Source organism: Aegilops tauschii, chromosome 3 (assembly GCF_002575655.3).
Source record: "Aegilops tauschii subsp. strangulata cultivar AL8/78 chromosome 3, Aet v6.0, whole genome shotgun sequence".
NCBI lineage: Eukaryota > Viridiplantae > Streptophyta > Magnoliopsida > Poales > Poaceae > Aegilops > Aegilops tauschii.
Window position 1 is genome coordinate 491,474,072 of NC_053037.3, and position 17,859 is coordinate 491,491,930.

Consider the following 17,859-nt stretch of genomic DNA (forward strand, 5'->3'; position numbering starts at 1 on the left):
GAAATGTCTTGGGCATTCCAATCGATTTCCGGGCATTCTTTTTGGTACTTGATGTCTCCCCCTAATGCCGGGAAATGGTCCTCATTGAAGATGCAGTCAGCATGACGGGCTGTGAACAGATCCCCCGTGAGGGGTTCAAGGTACTTGATTATCGACGGTGATTTGTACCCCACATAGATCCCCAATTTTCTGTGTGGGCCCATGGATGTACGCTGCGGTGGTGAGATTGGCACATATGTGGCGCATCCGAATTTACGCAGATGGGAAATATTTGGTAGGTTTCCACGTACTAATTACAGGGAAGTGCTGTGATATGCAGTTGGTCGCAATTGGATTAAGTCAGCAGCGTGTAAAACTGCGTGACCCCAACAAGAAGTTGGTAAATTGCAATTCATTAGTAAGGGTCGTGCAATGAGCTTAATTCTCTTAATTAGAGATTCTGCCAATCCATTTTGAGTGTGGACATATGGGACTGAGTGCTGAACTTCAATGCCTAATGCCATACAATAATCATTGAAAGCATGTGAAGAAAATTCAGCAGCGTTGTCCATTCGAATTGATTTAATTCGATTCTCAGGATAATGAGCTTGTAATTTGATAACTTGTCTCATTATTTTGGCAAATGCATGGTTTCATGTAGATAGTAAACACACATGAGACCATCGTGTAGATGCATCTATTAAAACCATGAAATACCTAAAAGGTCCAAACAATGGTTGGATCGGACCACAAATATCGCCTTGAATTCGTTCAAGGAATTGTAGTGGTTCTGCTTGAATTTTAAGATATGAGGGTCTTAAAATGAGTTTCCCAGTAGCACATGCAGTGCACATAAAATCTGAAGATTGTGGGAATTTAGCTTCATTTAAGTCATGACCATTGGAATTGCAGATAATTTTCCTCATCATCCCTATACCAGGATGACCAAGGCGATCATGCCAAGTTTGGAATGCATTTACATTCTGAAAAATTACCTTATACGCAACATGCTCTACGGGTTTTATGTACGTATAGTATAATCCTGATGATAAAGAGGGAATTTTCTCAAATATATGTTTGCCATATCCGTTGTCTTTGGTAAAGAGGAGATATTCCTCTTTGTTGTCTTCATAAGTTTCAACGTGGAAACCATTTTTGCGGATATCTCTATAACCTATGAGGGTACGAGTTGAATCGGGATACAATAAAGCATCCTCAATTACAATTTGTGTACCCATAGGGAGGGTAAATATGGCACGTCCTTTGCCAACAATTACCGCATCGCGTCCAGCGATTGTTAAAATATCTCCATTCAATTTTGTAAGAGTTTGGAAATACTTTATTTCCCTAAGTATAGAGTTTGTGGTGCCACTGTCCACAAGGCACATTTCCTCCTCCATTAGATTGACTCCCGTAGAAATCTTCTCTCTCGTCCTCTTCGTGCTCTGTGTTTCTCGTCGGAATCGCTCTCGCCAGAGAGCAGTGCTGATAACGTGTAAGAATTTGTAAGAAAACTTGTGTTTATTGATTCTGGGCAAAGCCCTATTTATACAAGGATTTGGGGCGCCTCCGGAGAGGCGTCCGTTTACAATAGGCGCCTGTGACGCGAGAAGACGCCTGTACGGACGTTCGCGTCCGTACGGCGCTTTGGACACACGTACGACTCTTAGTGCTAATGACGTCGCTTTATTCTTAACAAAAACAAAATAAAAATATCTCATTCATCCCAAAATCCTTGTGGTTCTACATTTGTTCTAAGGCAAACACCTTTATCAATATTATAAAAATATACTTCATGATGAATCTATCAACCTTGATTGTATGATGGACATGGTCGGATGCCACGGCTTTTGTCTTTCGATGTGACATGTTGGACTTCTGTTTTTATTGAAATTTGTAGGATTATAGACACATATGTCAGCAAACGTTCACATTTTTCCACAATTTTCAAATACTTTTGTATTTTAATTTCGTACAATTTTTTTTGTGAGAAAGAATTTCGTGCAAGTTTGTATCACTCTGGTAGCAGTAGATATCAAGGTGATTTGTGCTTCGGGAACTTAAAAAAGTACTCCCTCCTTCACGAATTACTTGTCGCAGAAATGGCTTGTCACAGAAATAGATACATCCATTTCTGCGACAAGTAATTCAGAACGGAGGAAGTAGTCTCGACTCTCGATCATTATATCTCAGAAGCTGGGTTCAGTGTCAAGCTTTGATAATTGAATTTTTTTCCATTCCTCATTTTTGTCTACTGTAGCCCATATTCATGGCCCATGCGATACTTTTGTGTACACGGCCTTTACTCTAAATCATATTCTGCCGAGAAGTTCTATTTCTCGAAAAGAAAAGAAAAAACAGGCTATATTATAGCATTGTGGAGACAACGAAACATTGAAGGTTTTGTACAACAGTAAAATTTACGATGGGGGAACTCTAGCTAGCCATGTACAAGTCAATTAGCTGAATACATATGCAAAGTTTACGTCCTTTTACCCTTTTGCAAGGGGTGGTTGTGCTAGCTTTCCCCCTATCACTTTGTTTATTGGCGATTGTGATCTTCAAGAAACCAAACCAAATCATGAGCCTGGCCACAAGCATCAAGTGAAATTACAGCTTTGAGTTGGCACGGCTCAACGTTGCTTCGATGGTTCCATGCGGCTCGTCAGTCGGCATGTACACATCATCAGCAAACTGTACATAGAAATGACTCAGTTAAATATATATACCTCAAGAATGTTTTTGGACTACCAAGTATTAATATTCTGAAAACAGGACAAATACATGTTGTACCCATTGTTCTCACCTTCACCAATCCTGGATTTTCTTTCCCCCCTAGGTTCACGGGAAGAAAGTGGAGGTTTGGCATCCTAAGCTGAACGGATGCTATGTCTGGGAACCTGGGAGTTGACATCATATGTTCAGGCATACTTGAAAGTAGGGGCTAAATACGGCTGACAAAAAGCTACAGCAGGTAACAAAGTAATGGCCAAATCTCAGCTGCAAACCTGGTAAGAACTTCCCTAGCCATGAGGTATAATGTATTCTGCACGGATGGACTATATACACCAACATCAGAAGGACCAAAGAATGTGTCTGCAAGAACCTTCTTTACATCCTGGTATCTTTGTGTGAAGCAAAATGGCTTTGACGGAAGCTGGGAAATATGCTCGAACGGATACCTGAATACAAAAGAGAAAGCATTATGGTAATCAATTGGATGGATTCTGGCATGTTTTGTTATTTAAAAGACTAGGAAATCGTGAATTGTGACTTGTAACATGAGCTCATATTAGCTTTAAAACCCAAAAGATACTGGCAACAGTATTTCCGTATTTGTAAAGAACTATGCTTGTCCAAGACCATCAGCAATAGAAGTGCTACTCCACTAGACAAACAAGCGACAGTTCAACTTTAAAATACTATAGTAATACTGACACTTGATTTATCGCCTTGAATTTAAGAATTACTATAGACAATAATAAAAGGGTAGAATGACTATCAGCATCGTGGAAAAGAGAACATTTCAGGCAGATGGGGAAGAGTGCGCAAACCTCCACCAAGCAGTTACTTCTGTTGCTACAATTCTTTCTCTTGTTTCAGGAAGAAGAGTGTAGCGGTCCCTCATGAATCCTTCAAATCCAGACTGAGATAGACAGTGATAAGAATTTAGCATTTATTACTTGCACCTGCAGCCTATTTCTGTAATGCTAAACTAAACAGTTCTGAGTAAATTATTTTGCTTAGGTGACACTACATCTAACAAAATTCCTGCCTGATGACATGCTGCATTTGACTCCAAAAGCATGAATACAGACATATTGACATAGCTGTAGCATGTCCATTCCTATTTCAACGGTCTTCTACAAGGACTGTCTCATATCCCATCAACCATGGGAAAAACTTCTGATAAGACTAAATATATCTTCCTACTTAATAATCTCCTATAAATCTCTGTCATATCAGAACTATAACTTATTCAACTATGTACTGTGACTAGCAAACTCAACCAGAGTTGGAGAAATATGGAGAGGACCAAGACAAATGAGTGAAATAAGCACCTGAGTTGTCTTTAGCAGGGAGTATCCTTGTATCCCAGAATTTATAAGCAGGCTTCCAGACTTCTTCACCGTGACCTCTGTGGTGTGCTTTTCAGAACCAAGTTTGAACCCTGCAAAGAAGTCCATTATATAAGTTATCAAATAACTCTGAAATGAATCGTCAGGGAGGGACTGTTTTCCTTTACCAGGACATTTTGCAAGGAAGCTGTATAAATGTGAATATTTACCACAATAAATGTGAGAAAGTTATTCGTTAAAAAATAATCAGCAAGTAGTTGGTAAGAAACAGTGTGCTCGATTATCATAATCCTCCTTTTTGACTATCAGTGGATCTACCAGGAATCTAAGTTTCAAGGAGAAAATGGAAGACATACAGGTAAGGGTACTATTTATGCACCGCACTATCCAACTTGCAATCACAATGATAATGATGTGAAATTATTTGAGAGCTCCATAGGAAAATTATTATTGGCCAATAGTAACTACTCCCTCTGTAAACTTTTATAAGATCATCTTATAGAAGTTTACAGAGGGAGTACATGATTAAAGATGAGTGGCTCTGGTATTTAACTTATTGGTTAAGCCCCATTTGGTTCTGTTCTCTAATAATAATGGAATACATTTCACTACTTAGAAGAGGGATTCCAAACAGCAAACAAATTTGTGCATTACACTACTTAAATATTCACTTGCCAATTAAGTATCAAGTAGAGTATATGTTCAGTAAAAAACAGTTAAATGATGATTGTGCATCCTCATGCTAGATAAAGCAACATGATGTTTGTTGGCACTTGACAACATATTCTACCTTGTTGGCTGAGTTGTTGATAAATATACATTGCCAAAGGCTTTCAGTATCTAGCATCCCTTTTCTCTAGCTTTACTTCAATTGCTACTGCTTGTTGATCTTTACAATGTTTTTCAATGCATAGACTGTCGCTAAAAACTGTTCATAATGAACGACAGAGTGTTCAGAAATGTGGAAGAAACACACATAACATACTTTTTGTCATAAAATCTTAATGGCCCAGAACAGCTGCAATTCATCCTATTTGCACATGGATCGGATACCGTGCTGATCTACTAAAAGAGTCAGATCAGCATTTCCTTTAAAGGGGTTCAGAACTTCTATGGCAGGTGACCACTGAAACAAGACTGGAGGATGGAGCATATGTCAAATTGTTTTATGCCACTTCTTCAATACAGATTGTACACAAGTTTGGCCATTCGGGGATGTATAATCCCTGGCGTCTGATCTCTGCTTCTACATACTCAGCTGTACTCTCATATTGCTAAGTAAAGCTGGGTGGTTTGGCCATCCTGACTTGGGCTTCCATTTGAATGAAACTTATTATGGCATCATGAAAGCACATTTTGCTTACGACGGCACAAGTAAACAGCAAGCGTAAGCAATGAAACTCTTCTCACCATGCGAATGGGGCTTCCCGTCCACAGCCACACGCTCCCATGGGCGCTCCACGATTGTCACTGCAGCCTCTGAGACCTGCTCGAACAAAGAATACACCATAAATGGCTGGGCTCCACTCTAAATTTCTTTTTAAAAAAATCCACTGCACCATTCCCTACCTGCGGGTACAGTGAGGTGAAATGCCTCCCGAGGATGACCGCGAATTCCTCCATGGACACCACCTCCGTGCACTCCTTGGCCTTCACATACACCTGATCAAGCAAACAAAAGCCGCGGCGAATCAATCAAGGAACTAGGACCGGGAGTACTGGGGAGCATCGCCGCGCCGGGCACAGAGAGAAAGGGAAGAGGGGCGTACGGTGTTCTTGATGGAGTCGGTGGCGACGATGGCGGAGTTGTCGTCGGAGGTGTAGGATGGGAGGCAGTCGGAGACGACGCTGACGGCGACGCTCCACTCGACGAAGAGGTGGCCGCCGGCATCGGCGGGGCGGCGCCAGACGCGGGAGACGCGGACGCGGGACTTGCCATGCCTGCCCTGGAGGTCGAAGTGCCCGGCCATGGGTGGGGATCCGATCTGTACTACCGGGGGTGGATGCGGATGCGGATGCGTCTGTGCGAAGTGGGAATGGATCGGTCGCTGGCGGAAGTGACGCGCACGGGAGTGCTACTGCTTCTTTTGTAGAGGGAGGGAGGGGATGTGTGGCCATGTGGGGACCGCGCGCAGTCGGCGAGATGCCCGTCGTGGTGTCACTCTCGTTCGTCGGCCGTGTGTTGCGCAGGTCGCCGCCTCTGACGCCGTCGAGGTTTTGCTATGCTATGCAAATGGGCCGCTTCGTCATTCATTGCCCGGTCCACGTTGCTGGTATGCACGTAGCATGCCAAGGATAAACCGCTGCCCTGCACACTGTTTCCGTGTAGCAGCTGCAGCACATCGTTTTGCGCTCTCCCTCGTGCCGCGGGCGATGATGCTTGTCTTTTTCTTCTTCTTTCGGTTGCTTGTACCAGCCCGGTCGCTGATAACGTGAGCGTGAGCGTTGTGTTCATGTGTTGTGTGTGGATCCATTTGACTGCGTGGGATGAGGCTGAACCAAAACACAAGTACTCCCTCTTGAGAATACAAATCGGGCATTGATTTTCAGGTCTTTGATTGATTATAGTAAGAAAAAATGCGTTGTGCTCATGTCATAGCAAATATGTTTTTAGATTCGTCGCATACTAGCATGACGCGATCTCAGTCGTAGATTGTATGTGTGCCTTTGTCCGATACGTGGATGATGCCAGGCTCCCGAGATTATGGAGAGAGAAGCCACCAGGCACTACCCCGGATGACGCTTAGATGTTTTAGGGCCTCTCTGATTCAGACGATTCTTATAAACATGTGAAAACTTTGATCTTTATAACAATAAAAGATCAGCAAAAGTATGAAGCATCTTAAATATAATAAAAATTACATCAAGCCCCCTAAACCATCGAACGACATTGTCGTTGTCAAGACGTCGATGCGTTGTTGTCGCCGTCCCCACCAGGGACGAAGCTAGAAAAAAAGCTTGATGGGGCCATATCCATGGCAACGGGGTCATCTTTTATAAATCAACAATGATTAGTACTAAGTTAATGAAGGATTTAGTAATTTCATGGGGGTCAATTGACCCCAATACCTACATGCCAGCTCCGTCCCTGGTTCCCACATTGAAGACGGTCTAACCCTACCGATGACAACTAGGAATTCCTCATGCATGTGCCCCAAAGGATCAACGTCCGGGAGCTGCAGTTGTCATCATTGAACTCTAGAATTGATTTGAAGACTTTGATGCCAAATCGTGGCATCGCGACAAACGGTGAGAAACCATAACCTCGCCACCCCGAGGAGCCGATAGGAATCTACACATGAGCTCTGTTTAATCCGTTCAAATGAACGAACTCGAAAAGGATCGGAGCCTAAAAAACCAACTCAAAGATGAAGTGCAGCCATCCGTCCAAGCGTCGTCCGAGCCTAGAAACCATTCAATACTAACTATTGCATGTAGTCTGATGGTGCAGGAAAAATAAAGGTTTCTTCACATGAGATTGAAATGGATGTGAAATTTCGTACAAAATCAAATACAAATGAATCCTAGGGGAAAAAAATATGATCTGCAATTCTATAAATCAACCGGGGCATGTAGAAAAATCCAGAAGATTTAAATCATCTTAAATTTCTTTTAGAAATCATTGTTATTTTAATCAAGGACAACGGTATGTTCCCAACGTTCGTACCTATAGGATAGCTCCGAACGATCAAACCTCCATAGTACTCCGAGCCATCGCGACGAGGCTCGACTAGCTAACTCCCCCCCCATCCCCGAGCGATGCAGCACGTGACCTTGCCCCCCCCCCCACGCGCCACCACCTCCCTAACCCAACTTTCTTACCTCCGGAGCAAGAAAAGGCACCCCACGATCTCCATCAAACCCCTCTTCCTCTTTCTATCTCCCTAGCGATGCCCTCAAGCCGGCGACAACACACTCATCTCTGTCCCCCTACCACCACCACCACCACCCCACCCGATTTGATCCACAAACCATGCAAGGGCACCTGAGGTGCTGAAGTTACCACGAGATCTTGCCTGAAACTACCACCAGGGACACCATATCTTACCAGGCGTTTGGGATCCAGCAAGAAACCAGAAGAATAAGGTACTCCTACAAGACATATATTTCAATTCAGTCCAAACTCAAGGCCCCCACGAAAAAAGAAACACACGGAAAAATAAGTGAAGAAAAGGGGGCCATTTTCCCCGTTTTTACCATATTGTGTGCATATAAGCTACCAACCTGATTCAAATGAGTTACCAGGGGAAATAATAATGTGTACAATAGAAGAATTATCAGGGCATATACGATTTTTTTGAAAAAAAGCAACTCCTTTTCAACTTATTTCACAAAACCATGTAATTCTTCTACAAAACACTTATTGTATCAAAAATAGAAAAGGTTACAAATCCCCAACTAGATCCATACTTGTTTCAATTATTCCACTATTGTATAGGGATGAAGAGCAACAACAAAGCTGCCATCTTGTTTCATACAAAGTTATCATCAGTGGAATAGAAAAGAATGATTTATCATGTGTTACCATACCAACATGGTGCAGGTTGCCACACATTCCGAATATATGCTACCACCAGAAAGTAGAACAGAGAGTTGCAGCAGTCACTAATGTTGCCAAGTGGAATAGACTGCCAAATGACTATCACTTTGTAACCTATAAAAAATGATAATATCAAAATCAGTTCAAAAATCACAAAAAATAATACAAGAAAAAATACTATTGATGTATGAAAAATTAATGTTCAATAGTGTGACCAATCCTCATAAATTTGTATGCAGGTGTTGTAGGATGGCGGAAATCCACAGAGATAACATGAATGTCAAAGAGCATGGTGGGCAAGAGAACCGGCATGATGATGATGCACGTACGACTAGCTTTGGTTCTGCCAACATCAACCGCCAAGTTGCAGGTAAGAGACAATTCACACACAAAAATGTTAACTCTCTGTCCATGAAGCGCCAAAAATGTTATACTATTATCAGCTCCACATCTGAGCAATTACCATCATAAATGCATAGTAATTACCATGCTACATCTTGTAAACTACCAGGCTTCCTACAAGTAGAACACCATGTTGGGGAACGTAGTAATTTTAAAAAAAATCCTACGCACACGCAAGATCATGATGATGCATAGCAACGAGAGGGGAGAGTGTTGTCCACGTACCCTCATAGACCGAAAGCAGAAGCGTTAGCACAACGCGGTTGATGTAGTCGTACGTCTTCACGATCCGACCGATCAAGTACCGAACGCACGGCACCTCCGAGTTCAGCACACGTTCAGCTCGATGACGTCCCTCGAACTCCGATCCAGCCGAGTGTTGAGGGAGAATTTCGTCAGCACGACGGCGTGGTGACGATGATGATGTTCTACCGACGCAGGGCTTCGCCTAAGCACCGCTACAGTATTATCGAGGTGGACTATGGTGGAGGGGGGCACCGCACACGGCTAAAAGATCAAACGATCAATTGTTGTGTCTCCAAGGGGTGCCCCCCTCCCCGTATATAAAGGAGTGGAGGAGGGGGAGGGCCGGCCCTCTCTATGGCGCGCCCTGGGAGGAGTCCTACTCCCACCGGGAGTAGGATTCCCCCCTTCCAAGTAGTAGGAGTAGGAGTCAAGGAAAGGGGAGAGAGAAGAGAAGGAAGGAGGGGGCGCAGCCCCTCCCCCTAGTCCAATTCGGACTAGGCCTTGGGGGGCGCCGAGCCTCTCCTCTCTCTTTCCCCTAAAGCCCAATAAGGCCCATATACTCCCCGACGAATTCCCGTAACTCTCCGGTACTCCGAAAAATACCCGAATCACTCGGAACCTTTCCGATGTCCGAATATAGTCGTCCAATATATCGATCTTTACGTCTCGACCATTTCGAGACTCCTTGTCATGTCTGCGATCTCATCCGGGACTCCGAACTACCTTCGGTACATCAAAACACATAAACTCATAATATAACCGTCATCGAACTTTAAGCGTGCGGACCCTACGGGTTCGAGAACAATGTAGACATGACCGAGACACGTCTCCGGTCAATAACCAATAGCGGAACCTGGATGCTCATATTGGCTCCCACATATTCTACGAAGATCTTTATCGGTCAAACCGCATAACAACATACGTTGTTCCCTTTGTCATCGGTATATTACTTGCCCGAGATTCGATCGTCGGTATCTCAATACCTAGTTCAATCTCGTTATTGGCAAGTCTCTTTACTCGTTATGTAATACATCATCCCGCAACTAACTCATTAGTTGCAATGCTTGCAAGGCTTATAGTGATGTGCATTACCGAGTGGGCCCAGAGATACCTCTCCGACAATCGGAGTGACAAATCCTAATCTCGAAATACGCCAACCCGACAAATACCTTCGGAGACACCTGTAGAGCACCTTTATAATCACCCAGTTACGTTGTGACGTTTGGTAGCACACAAAGTGTTCCTCCGGTAAACGGGAGTTGCATAATCTCATAGTCATAGGAACATGTATAAGTCATGAAGAAAGCAATAGCAACATACTAAATGATCAAGTGCTAAGCTAACGGAATGGGTCAAGTCAATCACATCATTCTCCTAATGATGTGATCCCGTTAATCAAATGACAACTCATGTCTATGGTTAGGAAACATGACCATCTTTAATTAACGAGCTAGTCAAGTAGAGGCATACTAGTGACACTCTGTTTGTCTATTTATTCACACATGTATTATGTTTCCGGTTAATACAATTCTAGCATGAATAATAAACATTTATCATGATATAAGGAAATAAATAATAACTTTATTATTGCCTCTGGGGCATATTTCCTTCAGTCTCCCACTTGCACTAGAGTTAATAATCTAGTTCACATCACCATGTGATTTAATACCAATAGTTCACATTACCATGTGATTAACACCCATAGTTCACATTGTCATGTGACCAACACCCAAAGGGTTTACTAGAGTCAATAATCTAGTTCACATCGCTATGTGATTAACACCCAAAGAGTAGTAAGGTGTGATCATGTTTTGCTTGTGAGAGAAGTTTAGTCAACGGGTTTGCCACATTCAGATCCGTATGTATTTTGCAAATTTTTATGTCAACAATGCTCTGCACGGAGCTACTCTAGCTAATTGCTCCCACTTTCAATATGTATCCAGATTGAGACTTAGAGTCATCTAGATCAGTGTCAAAACTTGCATCGACGTAACCCTTTACGACGAACCTTTTTGTCACCTCCATAATCGAGAAACATGTCCTTATTCCACTAAGGATAATTTTGAACGCTGTCCAGTGATCTACTCCTAGATGACTATTGTACTCCCTTGTCAAACTCAGTGTAGGGTATACAATAGATCTGGTACACAGCATGGCATACTTCATAGAACCTATGGCTGAGGCATAGGGAATGACTTTCATTCTCTTTCTATCTTCTACCGTGGTCGGGTTTTGAGTCTTACTCAATTTCACACCTTGTAACACAGGCAAGAACTCTTTCTTTGACTGTTCCATTTTGATCTACTTCAAAATCTTGTCAAGGTATGTACTCATTGAAAAAAAAACTTATCAAGCGTCTTGATCTATCTCTATAGATCTTGATGCTCAATATGTAAGCAGCTTCACCGAGGTCTTTCTTTGAAAAACTCCTTGCAAACACTCCTTTATGCTTTGCAGAATAATTCTACATTATCTCTGATCAACAATATGTCATTCACATATACTTATCAGAAATGCTGTAGTGCTCCCACTCACTTTCTTGTAAATATAGGCTTCACCGCAAGTCTGTATAAAACTATATGCTTTGATCAACTTATCAAAGCGTATATTCCAACTCCGAGATGCTTGCACCAGTCCATAGATGGATCGCTGGAGCTTGCACATTTTGTTAACACCTTTAGGATTGACAAACATTCTGGTTGCATCATATACAACTCTTCTTTAATAAATCCATTAAGAAATACAGTTTTGTTATCCATTTGCCAGATTTCATAAAATGCGGCAATTGCTAACATGATTTGGACAGACTTAAGCATAGATATGAGTGAGAAACTCTCATCGTAGTCAACACCTTGAACTTGTTGAAAACCTTTTGCGACAATTCTAGCTTTGTAGATAGTAACACTAATCAGCGTCCGTCTTCCTCTTGAAGATCCATTTATTTTCTATGGCTTGCCGATCATCGGGCAAGTCAACCAAAGTCCACACTTTGTTCTCATACATGGATCCCATCTCAGATTTCATGGCCTCAAGCCATTTCACGGAATCTGGGCTCATCATCGCTTCCTCATAGTTCGCAGGTTCATCATGGTCAAGTAACATGACCTCCAGAACAGGATTACCGTACCACTCTAGTGCAGATCTTATTCTGGTTGACCTACGAGGTTCGGTAGTAACTTGATCTGAAGTTACATGATCATCATGATTAGCTTCCTCACTAATTGGTGTAGGAGTCACACGAACAGTTTTCTGTGATAAACTACTTTCCAATAAGGGAGCAGGTACAGTTACCTCATCAAGTTCTACTTTCCTCCAACTCACTTCTTTCGAGAGAAACTCCTTCTCTAGAAAGGATCCATTCTTAGCAACGAATGTCTTGCCTTTGGATCTGTGATAGAAGGTGTACCCAAATGTATCCTTTGGGTATCCTATGAAGACGCATTTCTCCGACTTGGGTTTGAGCTTATCAAGATGAAACTTTTTCACATAAGCATGGCAACTCCAAACTTTAAGAAACGACAGCTTAGGTTTCTTGCTAAACCACAGTTCATACGGTGTCGTCTCAATGGATTTAGATGGTGCCCTTTTTAATGTGAATGCAGTTGTCTCTAATGCATAACCCCAAAACGATAGTGGTAAATCGGTAAGAGACATCATAGATTGCACTATATTCAATAAAGTACGGTTATGACGTTCGGACACACCATTACGCTGTGGTGTTCCAGGCGGCATGAGTTTGTGAAACTATTCCACATTGTTTTAATTGAAGACCAAACTCGTAACTCAAATATTCTCCTCCACGATCAGATCGTGGAAACTTTATTTTCTTGTTATGATGATTTTCCACTTCACTCTGAAATTATATGAACTTTTCAAATATTTCAGACTTTATGTTTCATCAAGTAGATATACCCATATCTGCTCAAATCATCTGTGAATGTCAGAAAATAATGATACCTGCCGCAAGCCTCAATATTCATCGGACCACATACATCAGTATGTATGATTTCCAACAAATCTGTTGCTCGCTCCATTGTTCCGGAGAACGGTGTTTTAGTCATCTTGCCCAAGAGGCATGGTTCGCAAGCATCAAGTGATTCGTAATCAAGTGATTCCAAAAGCCCATCAGCATGGAGTTTCTTCATGCGCTTTACACCAATATGACTTAAACGGCAGTGCCACAAATAAGTTGCACTATCATTATTAACTTTGCATCTTTTGGCTTCAAAATTATGAATATGTCTATTACTACGATCGAGATCCAACGAACCATTTTCATTGGGTGTGTAACCATATAAGGTTTTATTCATGTAAACAGAACAACAATTATTCTCTAACTTAAATGAATAACCGTATTGCAATAAACATGATCAAATCATATTCATGCTCAACGCAAACACCAAATAACAATTATTTAGGTTCAACACTAATCCCGAAAGTATAGGGAGTGTGCGATGATGATCATATCAATCTTGGAACCACTTCCAACACACATCGCCACTTCACCCTTAACTAGTCTTTGTTCATTCTGTAACTCCTATTTCGAGTTACTAATTTTTAGCAACCGAACAAGTATCAAATACCCAGGGGCTACTATAAACACTAGTAAGGTACACATCAATAACATGTATATCAAATATAGCTTGTTCACTTTGCCATCCTTCTGATCCGCCAAATACTTGGGGTGTTTCCGCTTCTAGTGACCAGTCCCTTTGCAGTAGAAGCACTTAGTCTCAGGCTTAGGTCCGGACTTGGGCTTCTTCACTTGAGCAGCAACTTGCTTGATGTTCTTCTTGAAGTTCCCCTTCTATCCCTTTGCCCTTTTCTTGAAACTAGTGATCTTGTTAACCATCAACACTTGATACTCTTTCTTGATTTCTACCTCCGTCGATTTCAGCATCACGAAGAGCTTGGGAATCGTTTCCATTATCCCTTGCATATTATAGTTCATCACGAAGTTCTACTAACTTGGTGATGGTGACTAGAGAATTCTGTCAATCACTATTTTATCTGGAAGATTAACTCCCACTTGATTCAAGCGATTGTAGTACCCAGACAATCTGAGCACATGCTCACTGCTTGAGCTATTCTCCTCCATCTTTTAGCTATAGAACTTGTTGGAGATTTCATATCTCTCAACTTGGGTATTTGCTTGAAATATTAACTTCAACTCCTGGAACATCTCATGTGGTCCATGACGTTCAAAACGTCTTTGAAGTCCTGATTCTAAGACATTAAGCATGGTGCACTAAACTATCAAGTAGTCATCATATTGAGCTAGCCAAACGTTCAAACGTCTGCATCTGCTCCTGCAGTAGGTCTGTCACCTAGCGGTGCATCAAGGACATAATTCTTCTGTGCAGCAAGGAGGATAAACCTCAGATTACGGACCTAGTCCGCATCATTGCTACTAACATTTTTCAACATAGTTTTTCTCTAGGAACATATAAAAAATAAACGGGGAGCAACATCGCGAGCTATTGATCTACAACATAGTTATGGAAATACTATCAGGACTAAGTTCATGATAAATTAAAGTTCAATTAATCATATTACTTAAGAACTCCCACTTAGATAGACATCCCTCTAGTCATCTAAATGATCACGTGATCCAAATCAACTAAACCATGTCCGATCATCACGTGAGATGGAGTAGTTTTCAATGGTGAACATCACTATGTTGATCATATCTACTATATGATTCACGCTCGACCTTTCGGTTTCCGGTGTTCCGAGGCCATATCTGCATATGCTAGGCTCGTCAAATTTAACCTGAGTATTCTGTGTGTGCAAAACTGGCTTGTACCCGTTGTAGATGGACGTAGAGCTTATCACACCCGATCATCACGTGGTGTCTCGGCACGACGAACTTTGGCAACGGTGCATACTCAGGGAGAACACTTTTATCTTGAAATTTAGTAAGGGATCATCTTATAAAGCTACCGCCGAACTAAGCAAAATAAGATGTATAAAAGATAAACAATACATGCAATCAAAATATGTGACATGATATGGCCATCATCATCTTGTGCCTTTGATCTCCATCTCCAAAGCATCGTCATGATTTCCATCGTCACCGGCATGACACCATGATCTCCATCATCTTTATCTATATCAATGTGTCGTCACATGGTCGTCTCGCCAACTATTGCTCTTGCAACTATTGCTATCGCATAGCGATGAAGTAAAGCAATTATTTGGTGCGTGCATCTTATGCAATAAAGAGACAACCATAAGGCTTCTGCCAGTTGCCGATAATTTCAACAAAACATGATCATCTTATACAACAACTTATATCTCATCACGTCTTGACCATATCACATCACAACATGCCCTGCGAAAACAAGTTAGACGTCCTCTACTTTGTTGTTGCAAGTTTTACGTGGCTGCTACGGGCTGAGCAAGAACCGTTCTTACCTACGCATCAAAACCACAACGATAGTTCCTCAAGTTAGTGCTGTTTTAACCTTCTCAAGGACCGGGCGTAGCCACACTCGGTTCAACTAAAGTTGGAGAAACTGACACCCGCCAGCCACCTGTGTGCGAAGCACGTCGGTAGAACCAGTCTCGCGTAAGCGTACGCGTAATGTCGGTCCGGGCCGCTTCATCCAACAATACCGCCGAACCAAAGTATGACATGCTGGTAAGCAATATGACTTGTATCGCCCACAACTCACTTGTGTTCTACTCGTGCATATAACATCAACGCATAAAACCAGGCACGGATACCACTGTTGGGGAACGTAGTAATTTCAAAAAAATTCCTACGCACACGCAAGATCATGGTGATGCATAGCAACGAGAGGGGAGAGTGTTGTCCATGTACCCTCGTAGACCGAAAGCGGAAGCGTTAGCACAACGCAGTTGATGTAGTTGTACGTCTTCACGATCCGACCGATCAAGTACCGAACGCATGACACCTCCGAGTTCAGCACACGTTCAGCTCGATGACGTCCCTCGAACTCCGATCCAGTCGAGTGTTGAGGAAGAGTTTCATCAGCACGACGGCGTGGTGACGATGATGATGTTCTACCGACGCAGGGCTTCGCCTAAGCACCGCTACAGTATTATCGAGGTGGACTATGGTGGAGGGGGGCACCGCACACGGCTAAAAGATCAAACGATCAATTGTTGTGTCTCCAAGGGGTGCCCCCCTCCCCGTATATAAAGGAGTGGAGGAGGGGGAGGGCCGGCCCTCTCTATGGCGCGCCCTGGGAGGAGTCCTACTCCCACCGGGAGTAGGATTCGCCCCCCTTCCAAGTAGTAGGAGTAGGAGTCAAGGAAAGGGGAGAGAGAAGAGAAGGAAGGAGGGGGCGCAGCCCCTCCCCCTAGTCCAATTCGGACTAGGCCTTGGGGGGGCACCCAGCCTCTCCTCTCTCTTTCCCCTAAAGCCCAATAAGGCCCATATACTCCCCGACGAATTCCCGTAACTCTCCGGTACTCAAAAAAATACCCGAATCACTCGAAACCTTTCTGATGTCCGAATATAGTCGTCCAATATATCGATCTTTACGTCTCGACCATTTCAAGACTCCTCGTCATGTCTGCGATCTCATCCGGGACTCCGAACTACCTTCGGTACATCAAAACACATAAACTCATAATATAACCGTCATCGAACTTTAAGCGTGCGGACCCTACGGGTTCGAGAACAATGTAGACATGACCGAGACACGTCTCCGGTCAATAACCAATAGCGGAACCTGGATGCTCATATTGGCTCCCACATATTCTACGAAGTTCTTTATCGGTCAAACCGCATAACAACATACGTTGTTCCCTTTGTCATCGGTATGTTACTTGCCGAGATTCGATCGTCGGTATCTCAATACCTAGTTCAATCTCGTTACCGGCAAGTCTCTTTACTCGTTCTGTAATACATCATCCCACAACTAACTCATTAGTTGCAATGTTTGCAAGGCTTATAGTGATGTGCATTACCGAGTGGGCCCAGAGATACCTCTCCGACAATCGGAGTGACAAATCGTAATCTTGAAATACGCCAACCCAACAAATACCTTCGGAGACACCCGTAGAGCACCTTTATAATCACCCAGTTACGTTGTGACGTTTGGTAGCACACAAAGTGTTCCTCCGGTAAACGGGAGTTGCATAATCTCATAGTCATAGGAACATGTATAAGTCATGAAGAAAGCAATAGCAACATACTAAACGATCAAGTGCTAAGCTAACGGAATGGGTCAAGTCAATCACATCATTCTCCTAATGATGTGATCCCGTTAATCAAATGACAACTCATGTCTATGGTTAGGAAACATAACCATCTTTAATTAACGAGCTAGTCAAGTAGAGGCATACTAGTGACACTCTGTTTGTCTATGTATTCACACATGTATTACGTTTCCGGTTAATACAATTCTAGCATGAATAATAAACATTTATCATGATATAAGGAAATAAATAATAACTTTATTACTGCCTCTAGGGCATATTTCCTTCACACCATGATGTATTTGCAAAACATCTTTTACTCCATTTTATGTCAATTGGCTAGCACTGCTTTTAGGGTTTGCAAAAAAATGAATGTTGAGCATGCAAATATAAAACAAAGAACAACAAAAGTCATGTTTTTCTTGACTTACTGAAATAAAC

General features: G+C 42.5%; 1 protein-coding gene across 1 annotated transcript; it reads right to left on the reverse strand.

The window, feature by feature from the left end:
• Positions 1–2,326: 2,326 nt before the first annotated feature.
• On the reverse strand, positions 2,327–6,195 carry LOC109743862 (uricase). The gene is made up of 8 exons (XM_020302947.4): positions 5,828–6,195; positions 5,628–5,720; positions 5,469–5,544; positions 4,041–4,150; positions 3,534–3,625; positions 2,988–3,161; positions 2,786–2,879; positions 2,327–2,673 (listed from the first exon to the last, which is right to left on the reverse strand). The coding sequence occupies exons 1-8, from the start codon at positions 6,026–6,028 to the stop codon at positions 2,590–2,592; spliced, it is 924 nt and encodes a 307-aa protein (XP_020158536.1). The 5' UTR covers positions 6,029–6,195; the 3' UTR covers positions 2,327–2,589.
• Positions 6,196–17,859: the final 11,664 nt, after the last annotated feature.